This window comes from Odocoileus virginianus, chromosome 1, assembly GCF_023699985.2.
Source record: "Odocoileus virginianus isolate 20LAN1187 ecotype Illinois chromosome 1, Ovbor_1.2, whole genome shotgun sequence".
NCBI classification, from domain to species: domain Eukaryota; kingdom Metazoa; phylum Chordata; class Mammalia; order Artiodactyla; family Cervidae; genus Odocoileus; species Odocoileus virginianus.
The window spans coordinates 66664617-66679322 of NC_069674.1; the positions used below are offsets into that span (position 1 = coordinate 66664617).

Below are 14706 nucleotides of genomic sequence, written 5' to 3' on the forward strand. Positions count from 1 at the left end.
CACAGGAAATATAGCCAATATTTTATAATAACTTTAAATGGAGTGTATTCTATAAAAATTTTGAACCAGTATATGGTATACCTGAAACTAATATAATATTGTAAGTCAACTATATCCCAATTTAAAAAAAAGTACTGGCACACTTAAAATTTAGCATTTTTATTATATTTAATAGTTTTGTTCAGAAGGGACACATCAGAGTAGTTTAAAAGGTAACATTATTTTTCATAAAAAATATGTGCAAATATTTCCATATGTACATGATTTGACTTTTTCACTTGTTGAAATTCATATACAATAGTAGAATTTTATCCTATAGGTTAAAAACATAACAAAAGCTTTAATTTCAAGTAAAATTTCTACTGAAAATATAGAATTAAAATTATGTTTACTATTCACAAGATGCATAAAGAGACGAAATTACTAGAGTGTGCTTGGGAAACAAGTCAAATAGACTGTGGTCTTATATAGCCATAAATGTACCCAAGATCTTACAAAACTCTAGCCTTTAAAATGTAACTTTGGTATTTCCTTTGACTTAAAAAAGAGAGAGAGAGTAGTGCATATTTCCTCTATTGAACAGAGGTATTCATCCATTTTCTGCAAGACTATTACATTCAGTCTTTAGAGCTATGACTTGTTGCCATTATAGAAAAGTATTACTGTAAAAATGAGATAACATTACAATCCTGGTTATGTTGTATCCAACTGAGAAATCTGTTCCCTATCAATTAAAGACAATATAACTTATGAGCATCAAAGACTATTGTAACATCTCAGGCCACTATAACTCACTGAAATTCTAATATGTAGTGGGGGTAGAAGGAAGAGAAGGATGCTTTTTAGTCAGCCAATTTGATCTGATCACTAATGACATTTCTTCAGAAGTAGATAGAGACCTTATTTCTGATTATATTTAAGAAACCCAGAGATAAGATACGCTGCCTTTGGATAGCCAAATGTCTTTAGGAACTCCACACATCTGTGCCAGAAATACAATACCATTCTCAGTCAAGTTAAGACATTGTCTCAGTTGAAAACCTGAGTATTTTTCTCTAGAAATGAAGTACAACTTCATTCAGTCCAGTGTAAAATACATGCAACCAGTCCACAGGACCAAAGCCAATATATTATACACAATGCTTAGAAAATTATTGGCCCTCAGAAAAGGTTAAGTAAAAAATATTTTTGGCTTAACATATGGATTTCTAAAAACATATATTTTCAATGTGTATATTCCAAACCAACTTTTTTCCTTTGATATTAAGCTCATTTAGAATGCTTTGTCTTAATCAATATGCACATATATATACACATAAGCAGTTCACTTTTTAGATTTTTTTGAAAGGTGTTTAGGATTTAGTTACAGATCACTTCACATACTTGCTAACATTTTAACAAAAAATATAAACTTGTTTTAGTCATCATGGTCTTACGAACATATTAAAATTGATTTTTGTTCAAAATAACACAATTTTTCTGTTAGATTTTAAATAGACCATACTTAAATATACTCTGCACAATGCTTATTTCTATAAACTAAGGTAAATTAAAACTGCGTTTTTCAACTAAAGATAGTGTATCATGTATTTTTACTGGATCTTATTTGGGAGCTTTGCTTTTTTATATCAAAAAATGATATCAATAAACCACAATAGTCTTATCAGTTCACTTCTCTGAGTCAATTCTGTAGCATTTAAATAAACATTTCCTTTATTCTAGCTACATATCTGATCACATATCGTAAGACTTCATTAACCAAGTTTGTATTTTTAAAACTTTTTGGATGCATTTACCAAAAGGGATTTCTAAAGACTTTTACTGATAAGTACACTAATAATTGAGCCTTTACTCACGGTGACCTTACACTGTGATCAGAGCAGCTCATAGGTATCAAGGTCAATCAGAAATAGATTTACAGGATAACCGTTCCTGACTCACCTGCCCACAGAGACTGCTGGGTGACCCTTTCCCCAGCTGCACAGAAGTACACATGTACCCACATGAACACTCCTAGCAAATCTGTTGTAGGAGCAGCAGCATGGTTCCCTCAGATCCTGCAAACTGCTAAACTCTCGACCATGTTGCACATTTTAGAAGTAAACTACTCATTTTATAAATAAAGCCTAGAAACAATCTTTGTGCTTCTCTTTCAGTGGTTAAGAGGTTAAAAAAGAAGATTTTTAAAAGTCTACTGGAAAAAGAATGAGTGTTTCAAGTTCAAAGAAAATAGTCAATGCAGAAAATATTTGCATAGAATTACACGGTGGGGAAATTCTGCCACGCAGTCAGTCTTTGCTTAGAGAGACCTCCTGAGCTCAATTTCAGGAAGCAAGTCTTCGAATAGCCTGTGAAAGCAAGAGGGAAACAGTGTTGATGCGACAGAATTCTCCGTAAGTCTACCTTTTCTGCAAATATGTCTTTGTAGTGTTGGTTGCTTACATTTACTCAGGTGTTTAGTACCACAATAAAAGTAGGATAAAACTTTAATTTTGTACCTCATCATACGCTAACTGGATGTAGTTTAAAAGCAATCATTACTATTTCCTGAGCACTTACTATGTACAAGACTGTTTTATTCCTTTACATGTACGCATTAATGGTCACAACTCTGTAACGTATTATTTCTATTTTACATGAAGAAATAAAATGAAGTCAGGATAAGTAAATTGTCCCAGGCTACTCAGATGGTACGTTGCAGAATCAGGGCCAGCACTCAAGTCTGTTGGTCTAAAGTTCAGCCCCTTAAAACCTCTCTGCTTTACAATTTCCTTATCTACAGGAATCCTACCTGAATGATGCTTTTATGTGGCATCAAGAATACTTCTATAGCGTGGCAACTTCTTAAGTTCCAATTGTGATATATGAGTTTTCATTCAACTAAGTTGTCCCCATAGCCTTAATCATAAACTGGTAAGCTGGAAGGACTTCACAGCTTCATAATGACATTCCTGGGCTCATTAAGTTGATGGGCTAAAATGCAGAACCCCTGATTTTCACTCTACTTAGTGATTTCTTCCCTAAAAATCTTCTCTGCCTGTAATCTAGCAGAAAATACGGGGTTCTGCATTAAGGTCTAAACCAATTCTATAACTGTAAATGGGGCGCCCACCTAGACCACAGTTCATGTGATAATGCTCAAGTCTTTAGTGGACCCCTGCTCAATAGAAGCAAAAAATTTGATATAGCTGTTATGAAAATAAACCCATTCTTAAGTCACAGTAATGTAAATATCTTGATGAGACCAAGGGACATCATAGTTGACCCTATCTGGGATTTTGTATCCCCTTCTTGTTCAGGGAAGAACTAACAAATTTCTTATCTGTGAGGAACAGTAAAGAGAACAGAAGGAGTCTCACCCAGGATAGAGTCTGTTATAAACATGAAAGCTGCTCTTAAATATTTAAGGACTATTCAGAGAAGGCAACCAGAATGATCTCAGTCCACTGGATGATTCTTAGAGAAAGGGTGAATCTAGTTTGTAAGCATGGCTGAGACCTGAAGACTTCCAGCTATGTAGCAAATCCCCTTGAAAAGCTACTAGTTGCCAGTGTCTAGAAACATTCACACAAAAGCTGAGAGAACATCTTTAGAGATGGGGTAGGAAGGACGTCTGCAGAGCTGAGGATGTGGGGCTACTTGATTTTGAAACATCTTTCAACTTGAATCAGTCTCTAAAGCCATCATCAGAGGAAGAGGTTCCTACTCATCATATACAATTAAGTTGGCCAAAAAGTTCTTTTGGTTTTGTCCCTAAGAGCTGGCAAACTCAAATGAACTTTTTGGCCAACTCAATATTTCTGAGGCTTATGAAACTCCTGGCTTAAAAATTCCCTCCATTCACCTTTCTCCTATCCCACTGGCCTTAGGTCTCTAAAAGAGAAAGTGTGCAGAAGTTTAAGTATAAAATCAAGACAAATGTGTTGGCTGCTTCCAGTTGCTAATCACATCTGTAGGCTTGGGGCAAAAGGCACCTCCCCATCTCCCAGTACTTAATGTCTTCAATGGAGAATCCTTGTTTTCCATTTTACCCTCTTGGTATTTTCTTAAAATTATTTTCCCTGGATAGTTTTTATCAAATATTTTTAATACTACAAGTATTATTCTGTTTAACTCAAATTCTTTTCTTGGAACAAAAATAATGATCATACCTCATCTTGGACATCAAGTTCTTCTTCAGTCATTTCTGCTTCCATTAATTCAAGAGGATCTTTACAGTCTTGGATGAGGGCGATCTTGACAAAGAGAACACAGAGACTATTTATTAGAGGCCTAATAGCATCAACCTACCTGGTTCTTCACTGAAAATGATTTGCAGCTTTGCTGGTGCCTCTCATCTAAAATCTGTATACTTCAAAATCCTTTTCATCTTTCTTGTTCTCTCATATTTCCCACTTAGAATTCCCCCTCCACCATTTTTTCCACATTCAAGATGAACTGGTATAGTTCATTGTCTAACCTCCTTCGTAGCTCACTTCCCCAACCTCTGAAGTGTACACTTAGCAAGTCATCCAGTCGGCCTAAATGATTCTGCAGTCAATGGTCATTTTCTTTCAATAACCAAGCTAAGGGCACTTAGTAAAGCATTGAGCATTCAGGGAACTCAAAGTGAAGGGCTCCTGACTGATGACAATAAACACTCTCAAGAAACCAACATCTATGGACCAAGTAGGTTATTCAGGAAAATTATGCTTTTTAGCCATAATGTGTAATGTAATCTACACACAGAGGAAACCAGTAACAATCTGGACTTTGTCTTACCCATAAAGCATATTCCCAAAGCAACTGTAAATGTATATCAAGGTAAGAGTAACATTTCATTTTAGCTACTTTTAATCTCACAAACAAATAACTCAATTCTCTTTACACTATCCTGCTTTGTTATTGTTACCTACAGGGAAAACAATAAGTCAATTTTCACTTATATCAAAAAATTTTTTTTCATTAATTTCTTTATTTGGCTACATTGGGTCTTAATTGTGGCTCGGCTGCTTCTCTCTAGTTGCAGCACAAGGACTCAGATGCCTCGCAGCATGCAGGAGCTTAGTTCCCCGACCAGGGATCAAACCCATATCCCCTGCATTAGAAGGTGGATAGCAACCCACTCCAGTAATCTCGCCTGGAAAATCCCACGGACAGAGGAGCCTGGGAGGCTGCAGTCCATGGGGTCACAAACAGTAGGACACAACTGAGTGACCTCACTTCACTTTCCCAACCTCTAAACACCTGGGAAGTCCTTAGACTTTTTAAAAAATGTTTACATGTTTTCAAAGCTGAGCATCTTGAGTGTAGCACCTTTTGTTTTTTTTTTGGATTTAAGATCCACATCTTGGTGTTTAGAAGTAGTATTTTCTCCAGCAGCATTAAGTAGAACAATCTTTCTACTAACAATAGGTGAATTGAATAATGTACTATTGTTTTCTAAATTGGTTTCACTTCAAATAGTAACTTTCAATTTACACTAAGAATCTACTTATCCTACATTTATAAAAAAGAGAAGCAATTTAAAATATCATGGACTGTATTACCAGAATAATTATTATTGTTGTCATTTTTATAGACATTTGTTTTAGTTTCCCAAATTCATGGTGAGACGGTCCATGAGAGATGACATTCTTGTATTAAGCAGTAGGCCCAACCCAATGACACCCATCAGAATCCTCAACTGTCCTGGGTATTTTATAGGAAAAATGATAAAATAAGGAGGCCTGTGGGAAATCAGGGTCTATCCTGTTTTTCGGAGAATAAACTCTAGGATGATTTGTGGTTTTCAATTTTTTTTTTCTTTTTTCAAAGATCATTTATGACCTAATGAATCCTATTTAAAAACACTGATAGGAAGTTTCCTGGCAGTCCAGTAGTTAGGACTCCAGACTTCCAATGCAGGGGGCACAGGTTCAATCCCTGGTCAGGGAACTAAGATCTCACAGTCACACAGTGTGGCCAAAGGCAAAAAAAAAAAAACAAACTGATAAGAGTTTACAGACTGCTGAGAATTTAAATTGTATTTACATACAAATCACAGAAGATCCAAGATTTGGTGCCTTTTTTCTTAAAAGTCATTACAGCTACTGCCTGCTTTTATTAGTAAACCCCCACATTGTGGAACTAATAATGTACTAGTTTCTACCAGGTGCTTTCCTGTAAACTATCCCATTTAGTCTTCATATCTACCCAGCAAGGGGAATGTTTTACTCCCATTTTACTGAAGAGAAAACTGAGGCTCTGAAAAGTTAAGCAGATGGCTTAAAAATGTCACTGGGCTGGGATTCAAATTTAGGTTTGTGGAATTTTCTGCCATTTACAGAAATCATGGTAGTTTAGGAAAGCTATGTATGTAGAAAGTTTCAATGTTTACCGTTTCTAAAATGGAATCTTGAACCTTTTGAGATTTCACCTGGTTCTGAAGATGGAGGACAGCATCATGGACAGTCATAAAAAATATGTCCTTCCTGATGTTATCATTAAAGAAACCACATTTCTCCAGCGTTTCTATCAAATGATCTTCAAAAGAAAAAGATAATGTTTAATCTCTAGGAAAAGATATAACATCAACCAATGCTAAGTTTTGGAAACTCCTCCTTTTAAATCTTTTTTTTTTTTCTCATTTCCAGAATGTGATCCTGCTCTGTCAGTTTCTTTTCCAGTAGGACATGGAATGGTGACACCATAACTGGTTGTGGTATTAATAGATGGTCTTGTTTCCCAGCCATATCTTTTTTTCCAGGGAACCCATTCTCCTGCTGCTGTGAGTCTGGCTGCTAACAGTTCACAGCTATACCCGTCCCTGGAGAACATTCTTTGGCCAATGGGAACTGTCTCACCTGAAGAAGGCCTAGGAGGTTTCACCCCCTCCCTTGGGTGGCCTGCAGCCACAGCTGGACTGATCTGGAGGTAAAAGGGCCAGCCCCCTTGCCTCAAGAAAACATCTGATGCTCTTCTTGAGGTGTTCTCTCTGTGAAACCAAGCTAAGTAGATTCTGAAGCCATCTCTTTGTCTTCTCCTCCTGCCCTATCCTGCTCCCCTCAGTTCTTGATGAACTTTCCAGTGTACTGCCTTAATAAATCACTTGCGCTAGAATCCTTATCTCAGGCTCTGCTCCTAGAGAGCTCAGTCTAACCACTACTGTATTCCCATCCACCACTTGTGCATCGACAGACAGATCTGTGCCCTGCAAGTTCCTCTAGGTCTCAGGGCTTTGAGTCATTTCCAGCTCTGCTCTCCCCAGGGCAGTTTTTTCCCCCCTTGATCCTCCACTGCTAAGGGGACATAGGTCTCCAGGTGTTACCAGCTCTATGACACAAATTGGAAGCAATCTTTCTAGATTCAAAAAGACCTTCAGAGTAATTGTTCAATGGGTAGAGTTTGTGTTTGTGGCAATGATATTTTTGAAAATAGATAGTTGTGGTGATCTTTGGGACACACAAATCTTTTTGAATTAGTGTTTTTGTTTTTTTCCAGATATATACCAAGGAGTGGAATTGGTGGATCCAGTGGTTCTTCTATTTTCAGTTTTTTGAGAAACCTCCAAATTGTTTACCACAGTGGTGGTACCAATTTACATTCCCACCAACAATGTACCAGGGTGCCCTTTTCCTCTACATCCATACCAACATTTTTAACTGTAGACTTCATAATGACAGAAATTCTGACAGGTATGAAATGATATCTGATTGTTGTTTTGATTTGCATTTCTCTAACAATTAGCATTGTTGAGCATCTTTTCATGTGCCTGTTAGCCATCTGTATGTTTCTTTAGAAAAATGCCTGTTCAAGTCTTCTGCTTATTTTTTGATTGAATTATTTGGTTTTTTGATATTGAGTTGTATGAGCTGTCTGTATTTTTCCAAGTATTTTTTATTGAAGTACAGTTGATTTACAATGTTGTGTTAATTTCTGCTGTACAACAAAGTGATTCAGTATATATATATATATATATCTCACAGAATATTGAATATAGTTCCCTGTGCTATATAGTAAGACCTTATTATTTATCCATTCTATACATAGTAGTTTGCATCTGCTAACCCCAACTCCCAACCCATTTCTTCTCCACCCTTCATTTCCTTGGCAACCACAAATCTGTTCTCTATGTCTGTAAATCTGTTCTGTTTTGTAGATAGTTCCATTTGTGTCATATTTTAGATTCTGCGCAAGTGATATCATACGGTACTTCTCTTTCTATGACTTACTTCAATTAGTAGGATAATCTCTAAGTCCATCCATGTTGCTGCAAATAGCATTTTTCATTCTTTTTATGGCTGCATAGTATTCCATTGTAGTTATGTATTAATACCACATCTTCTTTATCCATTCATCTGTTGATGGACATTTAGTTTGCTTCCATGTCTTAGCTATTGTGAATAGTGCTGCTATGAACATACAGCTGCATGTATGTTTTTGAATTATAGTTTTGCCCAGGAGTGGGATTGCTGGATCATATGGCAACTCTGTTTTTAGTTTTTTGAGGTACCTCCATTCTGTTTTCCATAGTGGTTGTACCAACTTACATTCCCACCAACAGTCTAGGAACATTCCTTTTTCTCCACAGCCTTTCCAGCATTTGTTCTTTGTAGCTGTCAATATGCTTTGGATATTAACTCCTTGTTAATCACATAATATGCAAGTATTTGCAAGTATTTTCTCCCACTTAGAAGGTTGTCTTTTCATTTTGTTGATGGTTTCCTTTGCTACGCAAAAACTTTTAGGTTTAATTAGGTCTTGTTTTATTTAGAGTAGCATGGAAACAATCTAAGTGCCTGTCAACAGATGATTAGATTAAAAGATGTGGCATAAATGAAATGGAATATTATTCAGCTATAAAAAAGAATGAAATTCTGCCACTTGCAGTAATGTGGACAGACCTAACGAATACTATGTTTAGTGAAATAAGTCAGACAGAGAATGACAAATGCTTTATGATATCACTTATATGTGAAATCTTAAAAAAAAATACAAATGAATGTGTGCAAAACAGAAACAGATCCATAGATATAAAAAACAAACTTATGGGACTTCCCTGGTAGTCCGGTGGTTAGGATTTCACCTTCCAATGCAGGGGGTTCAGGTTTAATTCCTGGTCAGGGAGCTAAGATCCCAAATGCTTCATGGCCAAAAACCCAGAACATGAAACAACCGAAGCAATATTGTAACAAATTAATGAAGACTGTTTAAAATGGTCCACATCAAAAACAAAACAAAACAAAACAAAACAAAAGCAAAAAAACAAACTCCTGGTCACCAAAAGGGAGGTAGAAGGACAAATTAGGTGTAGGAGACTAATTGATACAAACTACTAAGTATAAAATGGATAATCAACAAGGAAATCCTGTATAGCACAGGGGATTATAGCCATTATCTTGTAATAACCTATAATGAATTATAATCTGAAAAAATACTAAATCACTATGCTATTTACTTAGAACTAATATAATATTATAAACCAACTAAACTTCAATAAAAAAATAAAAGTAACAACAGCAACAACAAAAAATGTACAGTAAATGTAAAATACACACTGGATCTCAAAGATGTAAACAGAAGCAAACAGTGCAAAATATCTCAGTAATAAATGTTATACTGACCAAAAAAAAAAAGGAAAGAAAGCAAGAAAGGATATTGTGATTAATTGTACAACACGGTGAATGTATTTAATGCCACTGAATTAGTTGTATTCTCGACTAAAAGCACGAGTCTTATATCTCTTTTACCACAATAAAAATAGTTTTTGGAAAAAAAGGCCTTTGGACACTATATACTCACATTCCAAAGTAGGAGAAAAGGCTTAAGGAAAAGTCTTATAGATAGATATGTATATATGCAATTACCTTGAAGTGATGCAAAGTACACATTTACATCAATTCTTTGGAATTCTTTGACAATCTAAAAATTTAAAAAGGAGAATTTGTAACAATGAGTAACTTTACCTGCCCATAACTCAGTAGCATTCAACTACTTGCTCAGGAGAAACTTTGAACAATTTCATGGTGAATCAGGAGTTTGAAGAAAGTTCACTGTTGGAAATTGGAAAACCACAGAAGTTTCAACATACAGTGATGATGCTTAGGATGAAAAGACCGTGTCTCAAGAGGTGGCAACATCCAGTGCTCAATAGCCCAGCACTGGATAGCACACAAGTGCTTTGTAAATATTTGTGGAAAGAAGGAAAGAAGGGAGTACAGGAGGCTTCCTAATGCAACCTCTGCTGGTTGGAAAGAAGAGTTTGAGTTTATGTCTCTGAGTGGAAGAGATATGGCTGTGGATATGCGGCCACCAGACACCAAGTGTAAACACTGACCTAAAAACCAGGGCCTCTGTATTTTGACTGTAACAGTGTCAGTATAGTGATTGTGCTCTTACACTCTAGTTCTGCAAGATGTTACCACTGAAAGAAACTGGGTAAGTGGTGCTGAGGATCTCTCTGTATTATTTCTTATAGTTTTATGGGGATCTACAGTTATCTCAAAATAAAAAGTTTAATTAAAAGAATTAAGAATGAAGACCTATGGACAAAACAAAAGACCCATGGACAATAATAAAACAGAGCTTAAATTTTCTGGGGAAAAAAGATCAAGACCCCTATGCAAGTATAAAGTTTGGAGTTTTCAAAATTGTCACTTTAGCATTTGAAAGCAACAAGAAGCCCCAGCTAAGTTAAACCTCAGTTGAGGGTAGTTTGATATTATTACATAGACCTGATTGTCAGTGCCTTGAACCTGCCTGCTTTTCTGCCCAATCCTCTTGATACCTACATGAGCCTTCACTGAAACTTGACACCACCAGCACCCCCCCACCCCCCCTCGCTGGTCAAGTTGACATCCAATTAGTCTGTTTTGAGCACTTAATACAATTGTTATTTAAAAGATTATTTAACATTTGCCTTGCCCCCTAGATCGCTTAGTCCCAGGAGGGTAGGAACTATGGCTACTTCATAATTATTAATAGTTTCTGGTCCCCACCCAAGTGCTTGGCACACCTGAGGCATTGCACATCTATTTGTTAAAGGAATACTGAACTTTAGCTTGCTTACCTGCTTTCTGATAAGAACATTTCTGTCCCACATGCTCTTCATTCAGCTCTTTGACTGCCTAGATGTCTGACCTACTTCCTACAGATCTAACCCTGATACTGCCTGGCTTTTCCAGTCTTACTGTGTTTCTCATTCTGCTGCTGTTCACATAACAGATAAAAACATACTTAAAATTTTGCCCATTTTTCTTTTCTTATTCCATGTCATATATATTCTCAGGAAAAGAAAACATAACAAACGGTAATACTTGCTGATGGGTGACCATGTGCCAGACACTCTTCATTCTTCTCACTTAATCCTCATAACAAGCCTATGAAGGAGGTACCATCACTATCCCCACATTCAGATGGAGAAACTGAGATACAGACAGATTAAGCGATTTGCTCACAGTCACACCTCTAATAAGTGGTAGAGCCAGGATTCAAGCCCAGGGAGTCCAGCTCTGCAATCCATGCTTTAATAAAACATTCCATTGCAAAAGCATTCCCCTAGAAAAATTACAGAACCCGTGCAATCAGTTACCCTTCTGCAAGACTAAGAAACCCACATCGTTTTACTATTACCAAAGCTCCAAATCTGTAATTCGAAATACCAGAACCTTACCACACGCAATGATCTCACTCCAACAACATCCAAGAAAGAGACGGCTCCACAGTCAAGTACGAGGCTATGGATTGGCACTTTAGGAACATTCACTTTGACTGGAAGCTCAGAGTTCCAATCCACTTGGATCTCTATTTCCTTGGTTGGGATATCAGGTTCTTCTGGATTTTCAATGTCTTCATCAGGCTCAAAAGCATTATTTGATGAACCAGCACCACTTATAATGCCATTCTAAACAAAGAAAGCATTGCCAACTTAATTACCAGTTAACTGGGATGTCTTTCAACAATTAATCTAAAATGACTTAACAGTCCTACAAACTGTTCCTTGGTAAGCAAAACATCTAGAGAATGAACTCTTATGGAATAAGATTTACCTCAGCCCAAATTTTGATGTTCTCTAGGAAGAGAAATAGAGGGCAGTGGAGCCAGAAAATGCTTGATTTCTGGAAGATGGTGGAACTTAGGCAAGAGATATATTGGCAGGAAAGTTTGAATAAAAGGTAATATCATAGCTCTAAAAGTCTATGAACCTGTAACTGTCTTCTTTTTTTTTTTTTTTTTGTAACTGTCTTCTATTGTGAATAATTTTCTGGTATTGAATTAGCACTTGTTTTGTTCCGTTCAGTAAAAATAAGGTTTATTTCATGAAAGAGGAAGATAAATCATGCCCTGTGTTTCCAAGGAGCTCTGTTGATGTCATTTTATTCTTTCCCTTTCTCTCTCTTTTTTTTTTTCCCTTTCTCTCTAGCCTAAAAGAACAACTCAGCTGTTCTCTGACATACATGTGTCATCTGCCTGTACACATCTGGGTACCAAAGAGGGTACATTTAATTTTAGACAATCTAACTGCTTTAATGTCATCTGAGAAGTGAGAGAATTTCAGAGAGGGAGTGGAAAGGATGATGTTGCCTTACCTTTGTTGCTCTTAACTGCCCTTTCTTGATGAGCTTTTGTATTTTTCTCAGTGCTTTCAGCCTCTTATTATATACTCTAATGGCATCAAATCCAACCTTAGGAAATAAATGTTAAGTTAGTTAGAACATTTGGTTTCTAAAGATCATTAATGACTTTTTATCTGGAAAGCCTATTTCTCAAGCAGTATTACTCCCTTCTATATCCTGCCAAAAAAGAAATTTTGAGGTCTGATGGAGGTCTCCACTACCAGGCCACCCTAACCCACCTACCCAGAGACTCAGGGAAAGTGAAAGTGAAGTCGCTCAGTCGTGTCCGACTCTTAGGGACCCCATGGACTGTAGCCTACCAGGCTCCTCCGTCCATGGGATTTTCCAGGCAAGAGTACTGGAGTGGGTTGCCATTTCCTTCTCCAGAGACTCAGGAAAGGTGGTAGCATATTGAAGACTCTAAGACTGTAAAAAAAAAAAAAAAAAAACCAGCAAAGAATAACCTTTTTAGCTTTAAGCCTTAACAAATTTCCTTAACATAACAAAGCCCTCTTGTTGCAAAATTTAGGAACATTCCTTTGAACCTTAGGAAAACACTGATCTAGATAGAGGTAAATTCCACCTTCAAAGCATAGCATAGAATTCAAGACCAGAATTCCCTGCTCATATAACCCACTTAGACTTTTTACCCTTTATTCCAACTGCCCCTCACCCCTTACCCAATATACACTCCCACATTTTCCTCTCAGCTCACATAGTTCCCAAGCCCCTGCATTAATCTCCTTCCTTCTGCCCAACTGCCATGCAAAGCCTGAGCAGTCCACTGACATGGATCGCTCCCTTCCGTGAAATCTTAACACTTACTGTCTACATTTCTTATTTGGAACTTACTCAGATTCTGCCTCAAGACATCTCCTGTTGTTTTGTCCAGCACAATTATTGCTACCTGAATTTTAACATATGTGTTATTATTGTTTTTTTCCTGTTCCCAAATATTAATAGATTAAAAGTTATTTGAGGGCAAGAGTGTTATAATTATTAATGCCCTGTACAAAGGGAATGGGGCATAGGGCCAAATAAATACCTGTAAAATGAATGAAGTCTCAAAGGTGATAAGAAACCAAATTTCTAGGGATAAAATACTTACTGTGGACTTGATACATTTTTTTAAACCATCAACGTTGCCATAAAAAATAGGACTAGAAAATCTCAGAATCTTCACACCTTCAAGTTCTTCAATCTAGCATTTAAAAAAAAAATTGAGTTTAAATCATTTAACTATTCAATTAAGCTTTTGGCTATTCAGCTAGAAGCTGAGTTAGAATTGCTCCAAGGAGCTAGGCAGTGGCACTCAACTTTCCTTGAATAGGGCCTAGATCGCAGTTGGGAAACAGAGTTACACAAATTCCTGAACTTCCACAGTTCCAGAGAAGGTCAGAATAGAAACGGTCTTAGAAAGCAATTATTCAGCCCTCTAATTTCTAGATGAATAAACTGAGACTCCAAAACACAGATATTGTATGTCCCTGTAATCCCACTCCTGGGCACGGATCCAGAGAAAAACATGATCCAAAAACGGACATGCACCCCAGTATTCATTGCAGTACTGTTTACAACAGTCAAGACATGGAAGCAACCTAAATGTCCATCGACAGAGAACGTCCATCGACAAAGAAGATGTAGCACATATATACAATGAAATATTACTCAGGCATAAAAAGATTGAGATAATGCCATTTGTAGCAACACGGATGGACTTAAAGAGTGTTATATTATGAGTGAAGTCAGTCAGAGAGGAGAAATATCCTATGACATCTCTTATATGTGGAATCTAAACAGAAGTGATACAAATGAACTTACAAAACAGAAACAGACTCACAGACTGAGAATGAGCTTATGGTTGTTGGTGTGGGGAAAGAATGGAGGGGGTAGGGATAGTTAAGGAGTTTGGGATAGGCATGTACACACTGCTATATTTTAAATAGATAACCAGAATTCCATAGCCCATGGAACTCTGCTCAATGTTACATGGCAGCCTGGATAGGAGAGGTATTTGGGGGAGAATATATACATGTGTGTGTGTGGCTGAATCTCTTTGCTGTTCACCTGAAACCATCACAACATTGTTTGTCAATCGGCTATATCCCAATACAAAATAAAAAGTTAAAAA

The 14706-nt window shown here is 36.8% G+C and overlaps 1 protein-coding gene across 1 annotated transcript in view; it reads right to left on the reverse strand.

The window, feature by feature from the left end:
• Nucleotides 1-143: 143 nt before the first annotated feature.
• Nucleotides 144-14706, reverse strand: part of SLC26A4 (solute carrier family 26 member 4) — a 53235-nt gene continuing 38672 nt past the window's right edge. Inside the window, exons 15-21 of the mRNA XM_070469126.1 lie at nt 13684-13776; nt 12549-12644; nt 11633-11863; nt 9828-9882; nt 6359-6504; nt 4152-4235; nt 144-2348 (exon numbers count right to left, since the gene is read on the reverse strand). Coding sequence (XP_070325227.1) covers nt 2325-2348; nt 4152-4235; nt 6359-6504; nt 9828-9882; nt 11633-11863; nt 12549-12644; nt 13684-13776 — 729 coding nt within the window. The 3' untranslated portion in view covers nt 144-2324. The remainder of the gene's footprint in view (nt 2349-4151; nt 4236-6358; nt 6505-9827; nt 9883-11632; nt 11864-12548; nt 12645-13683; nt 13777-14706) is intronic.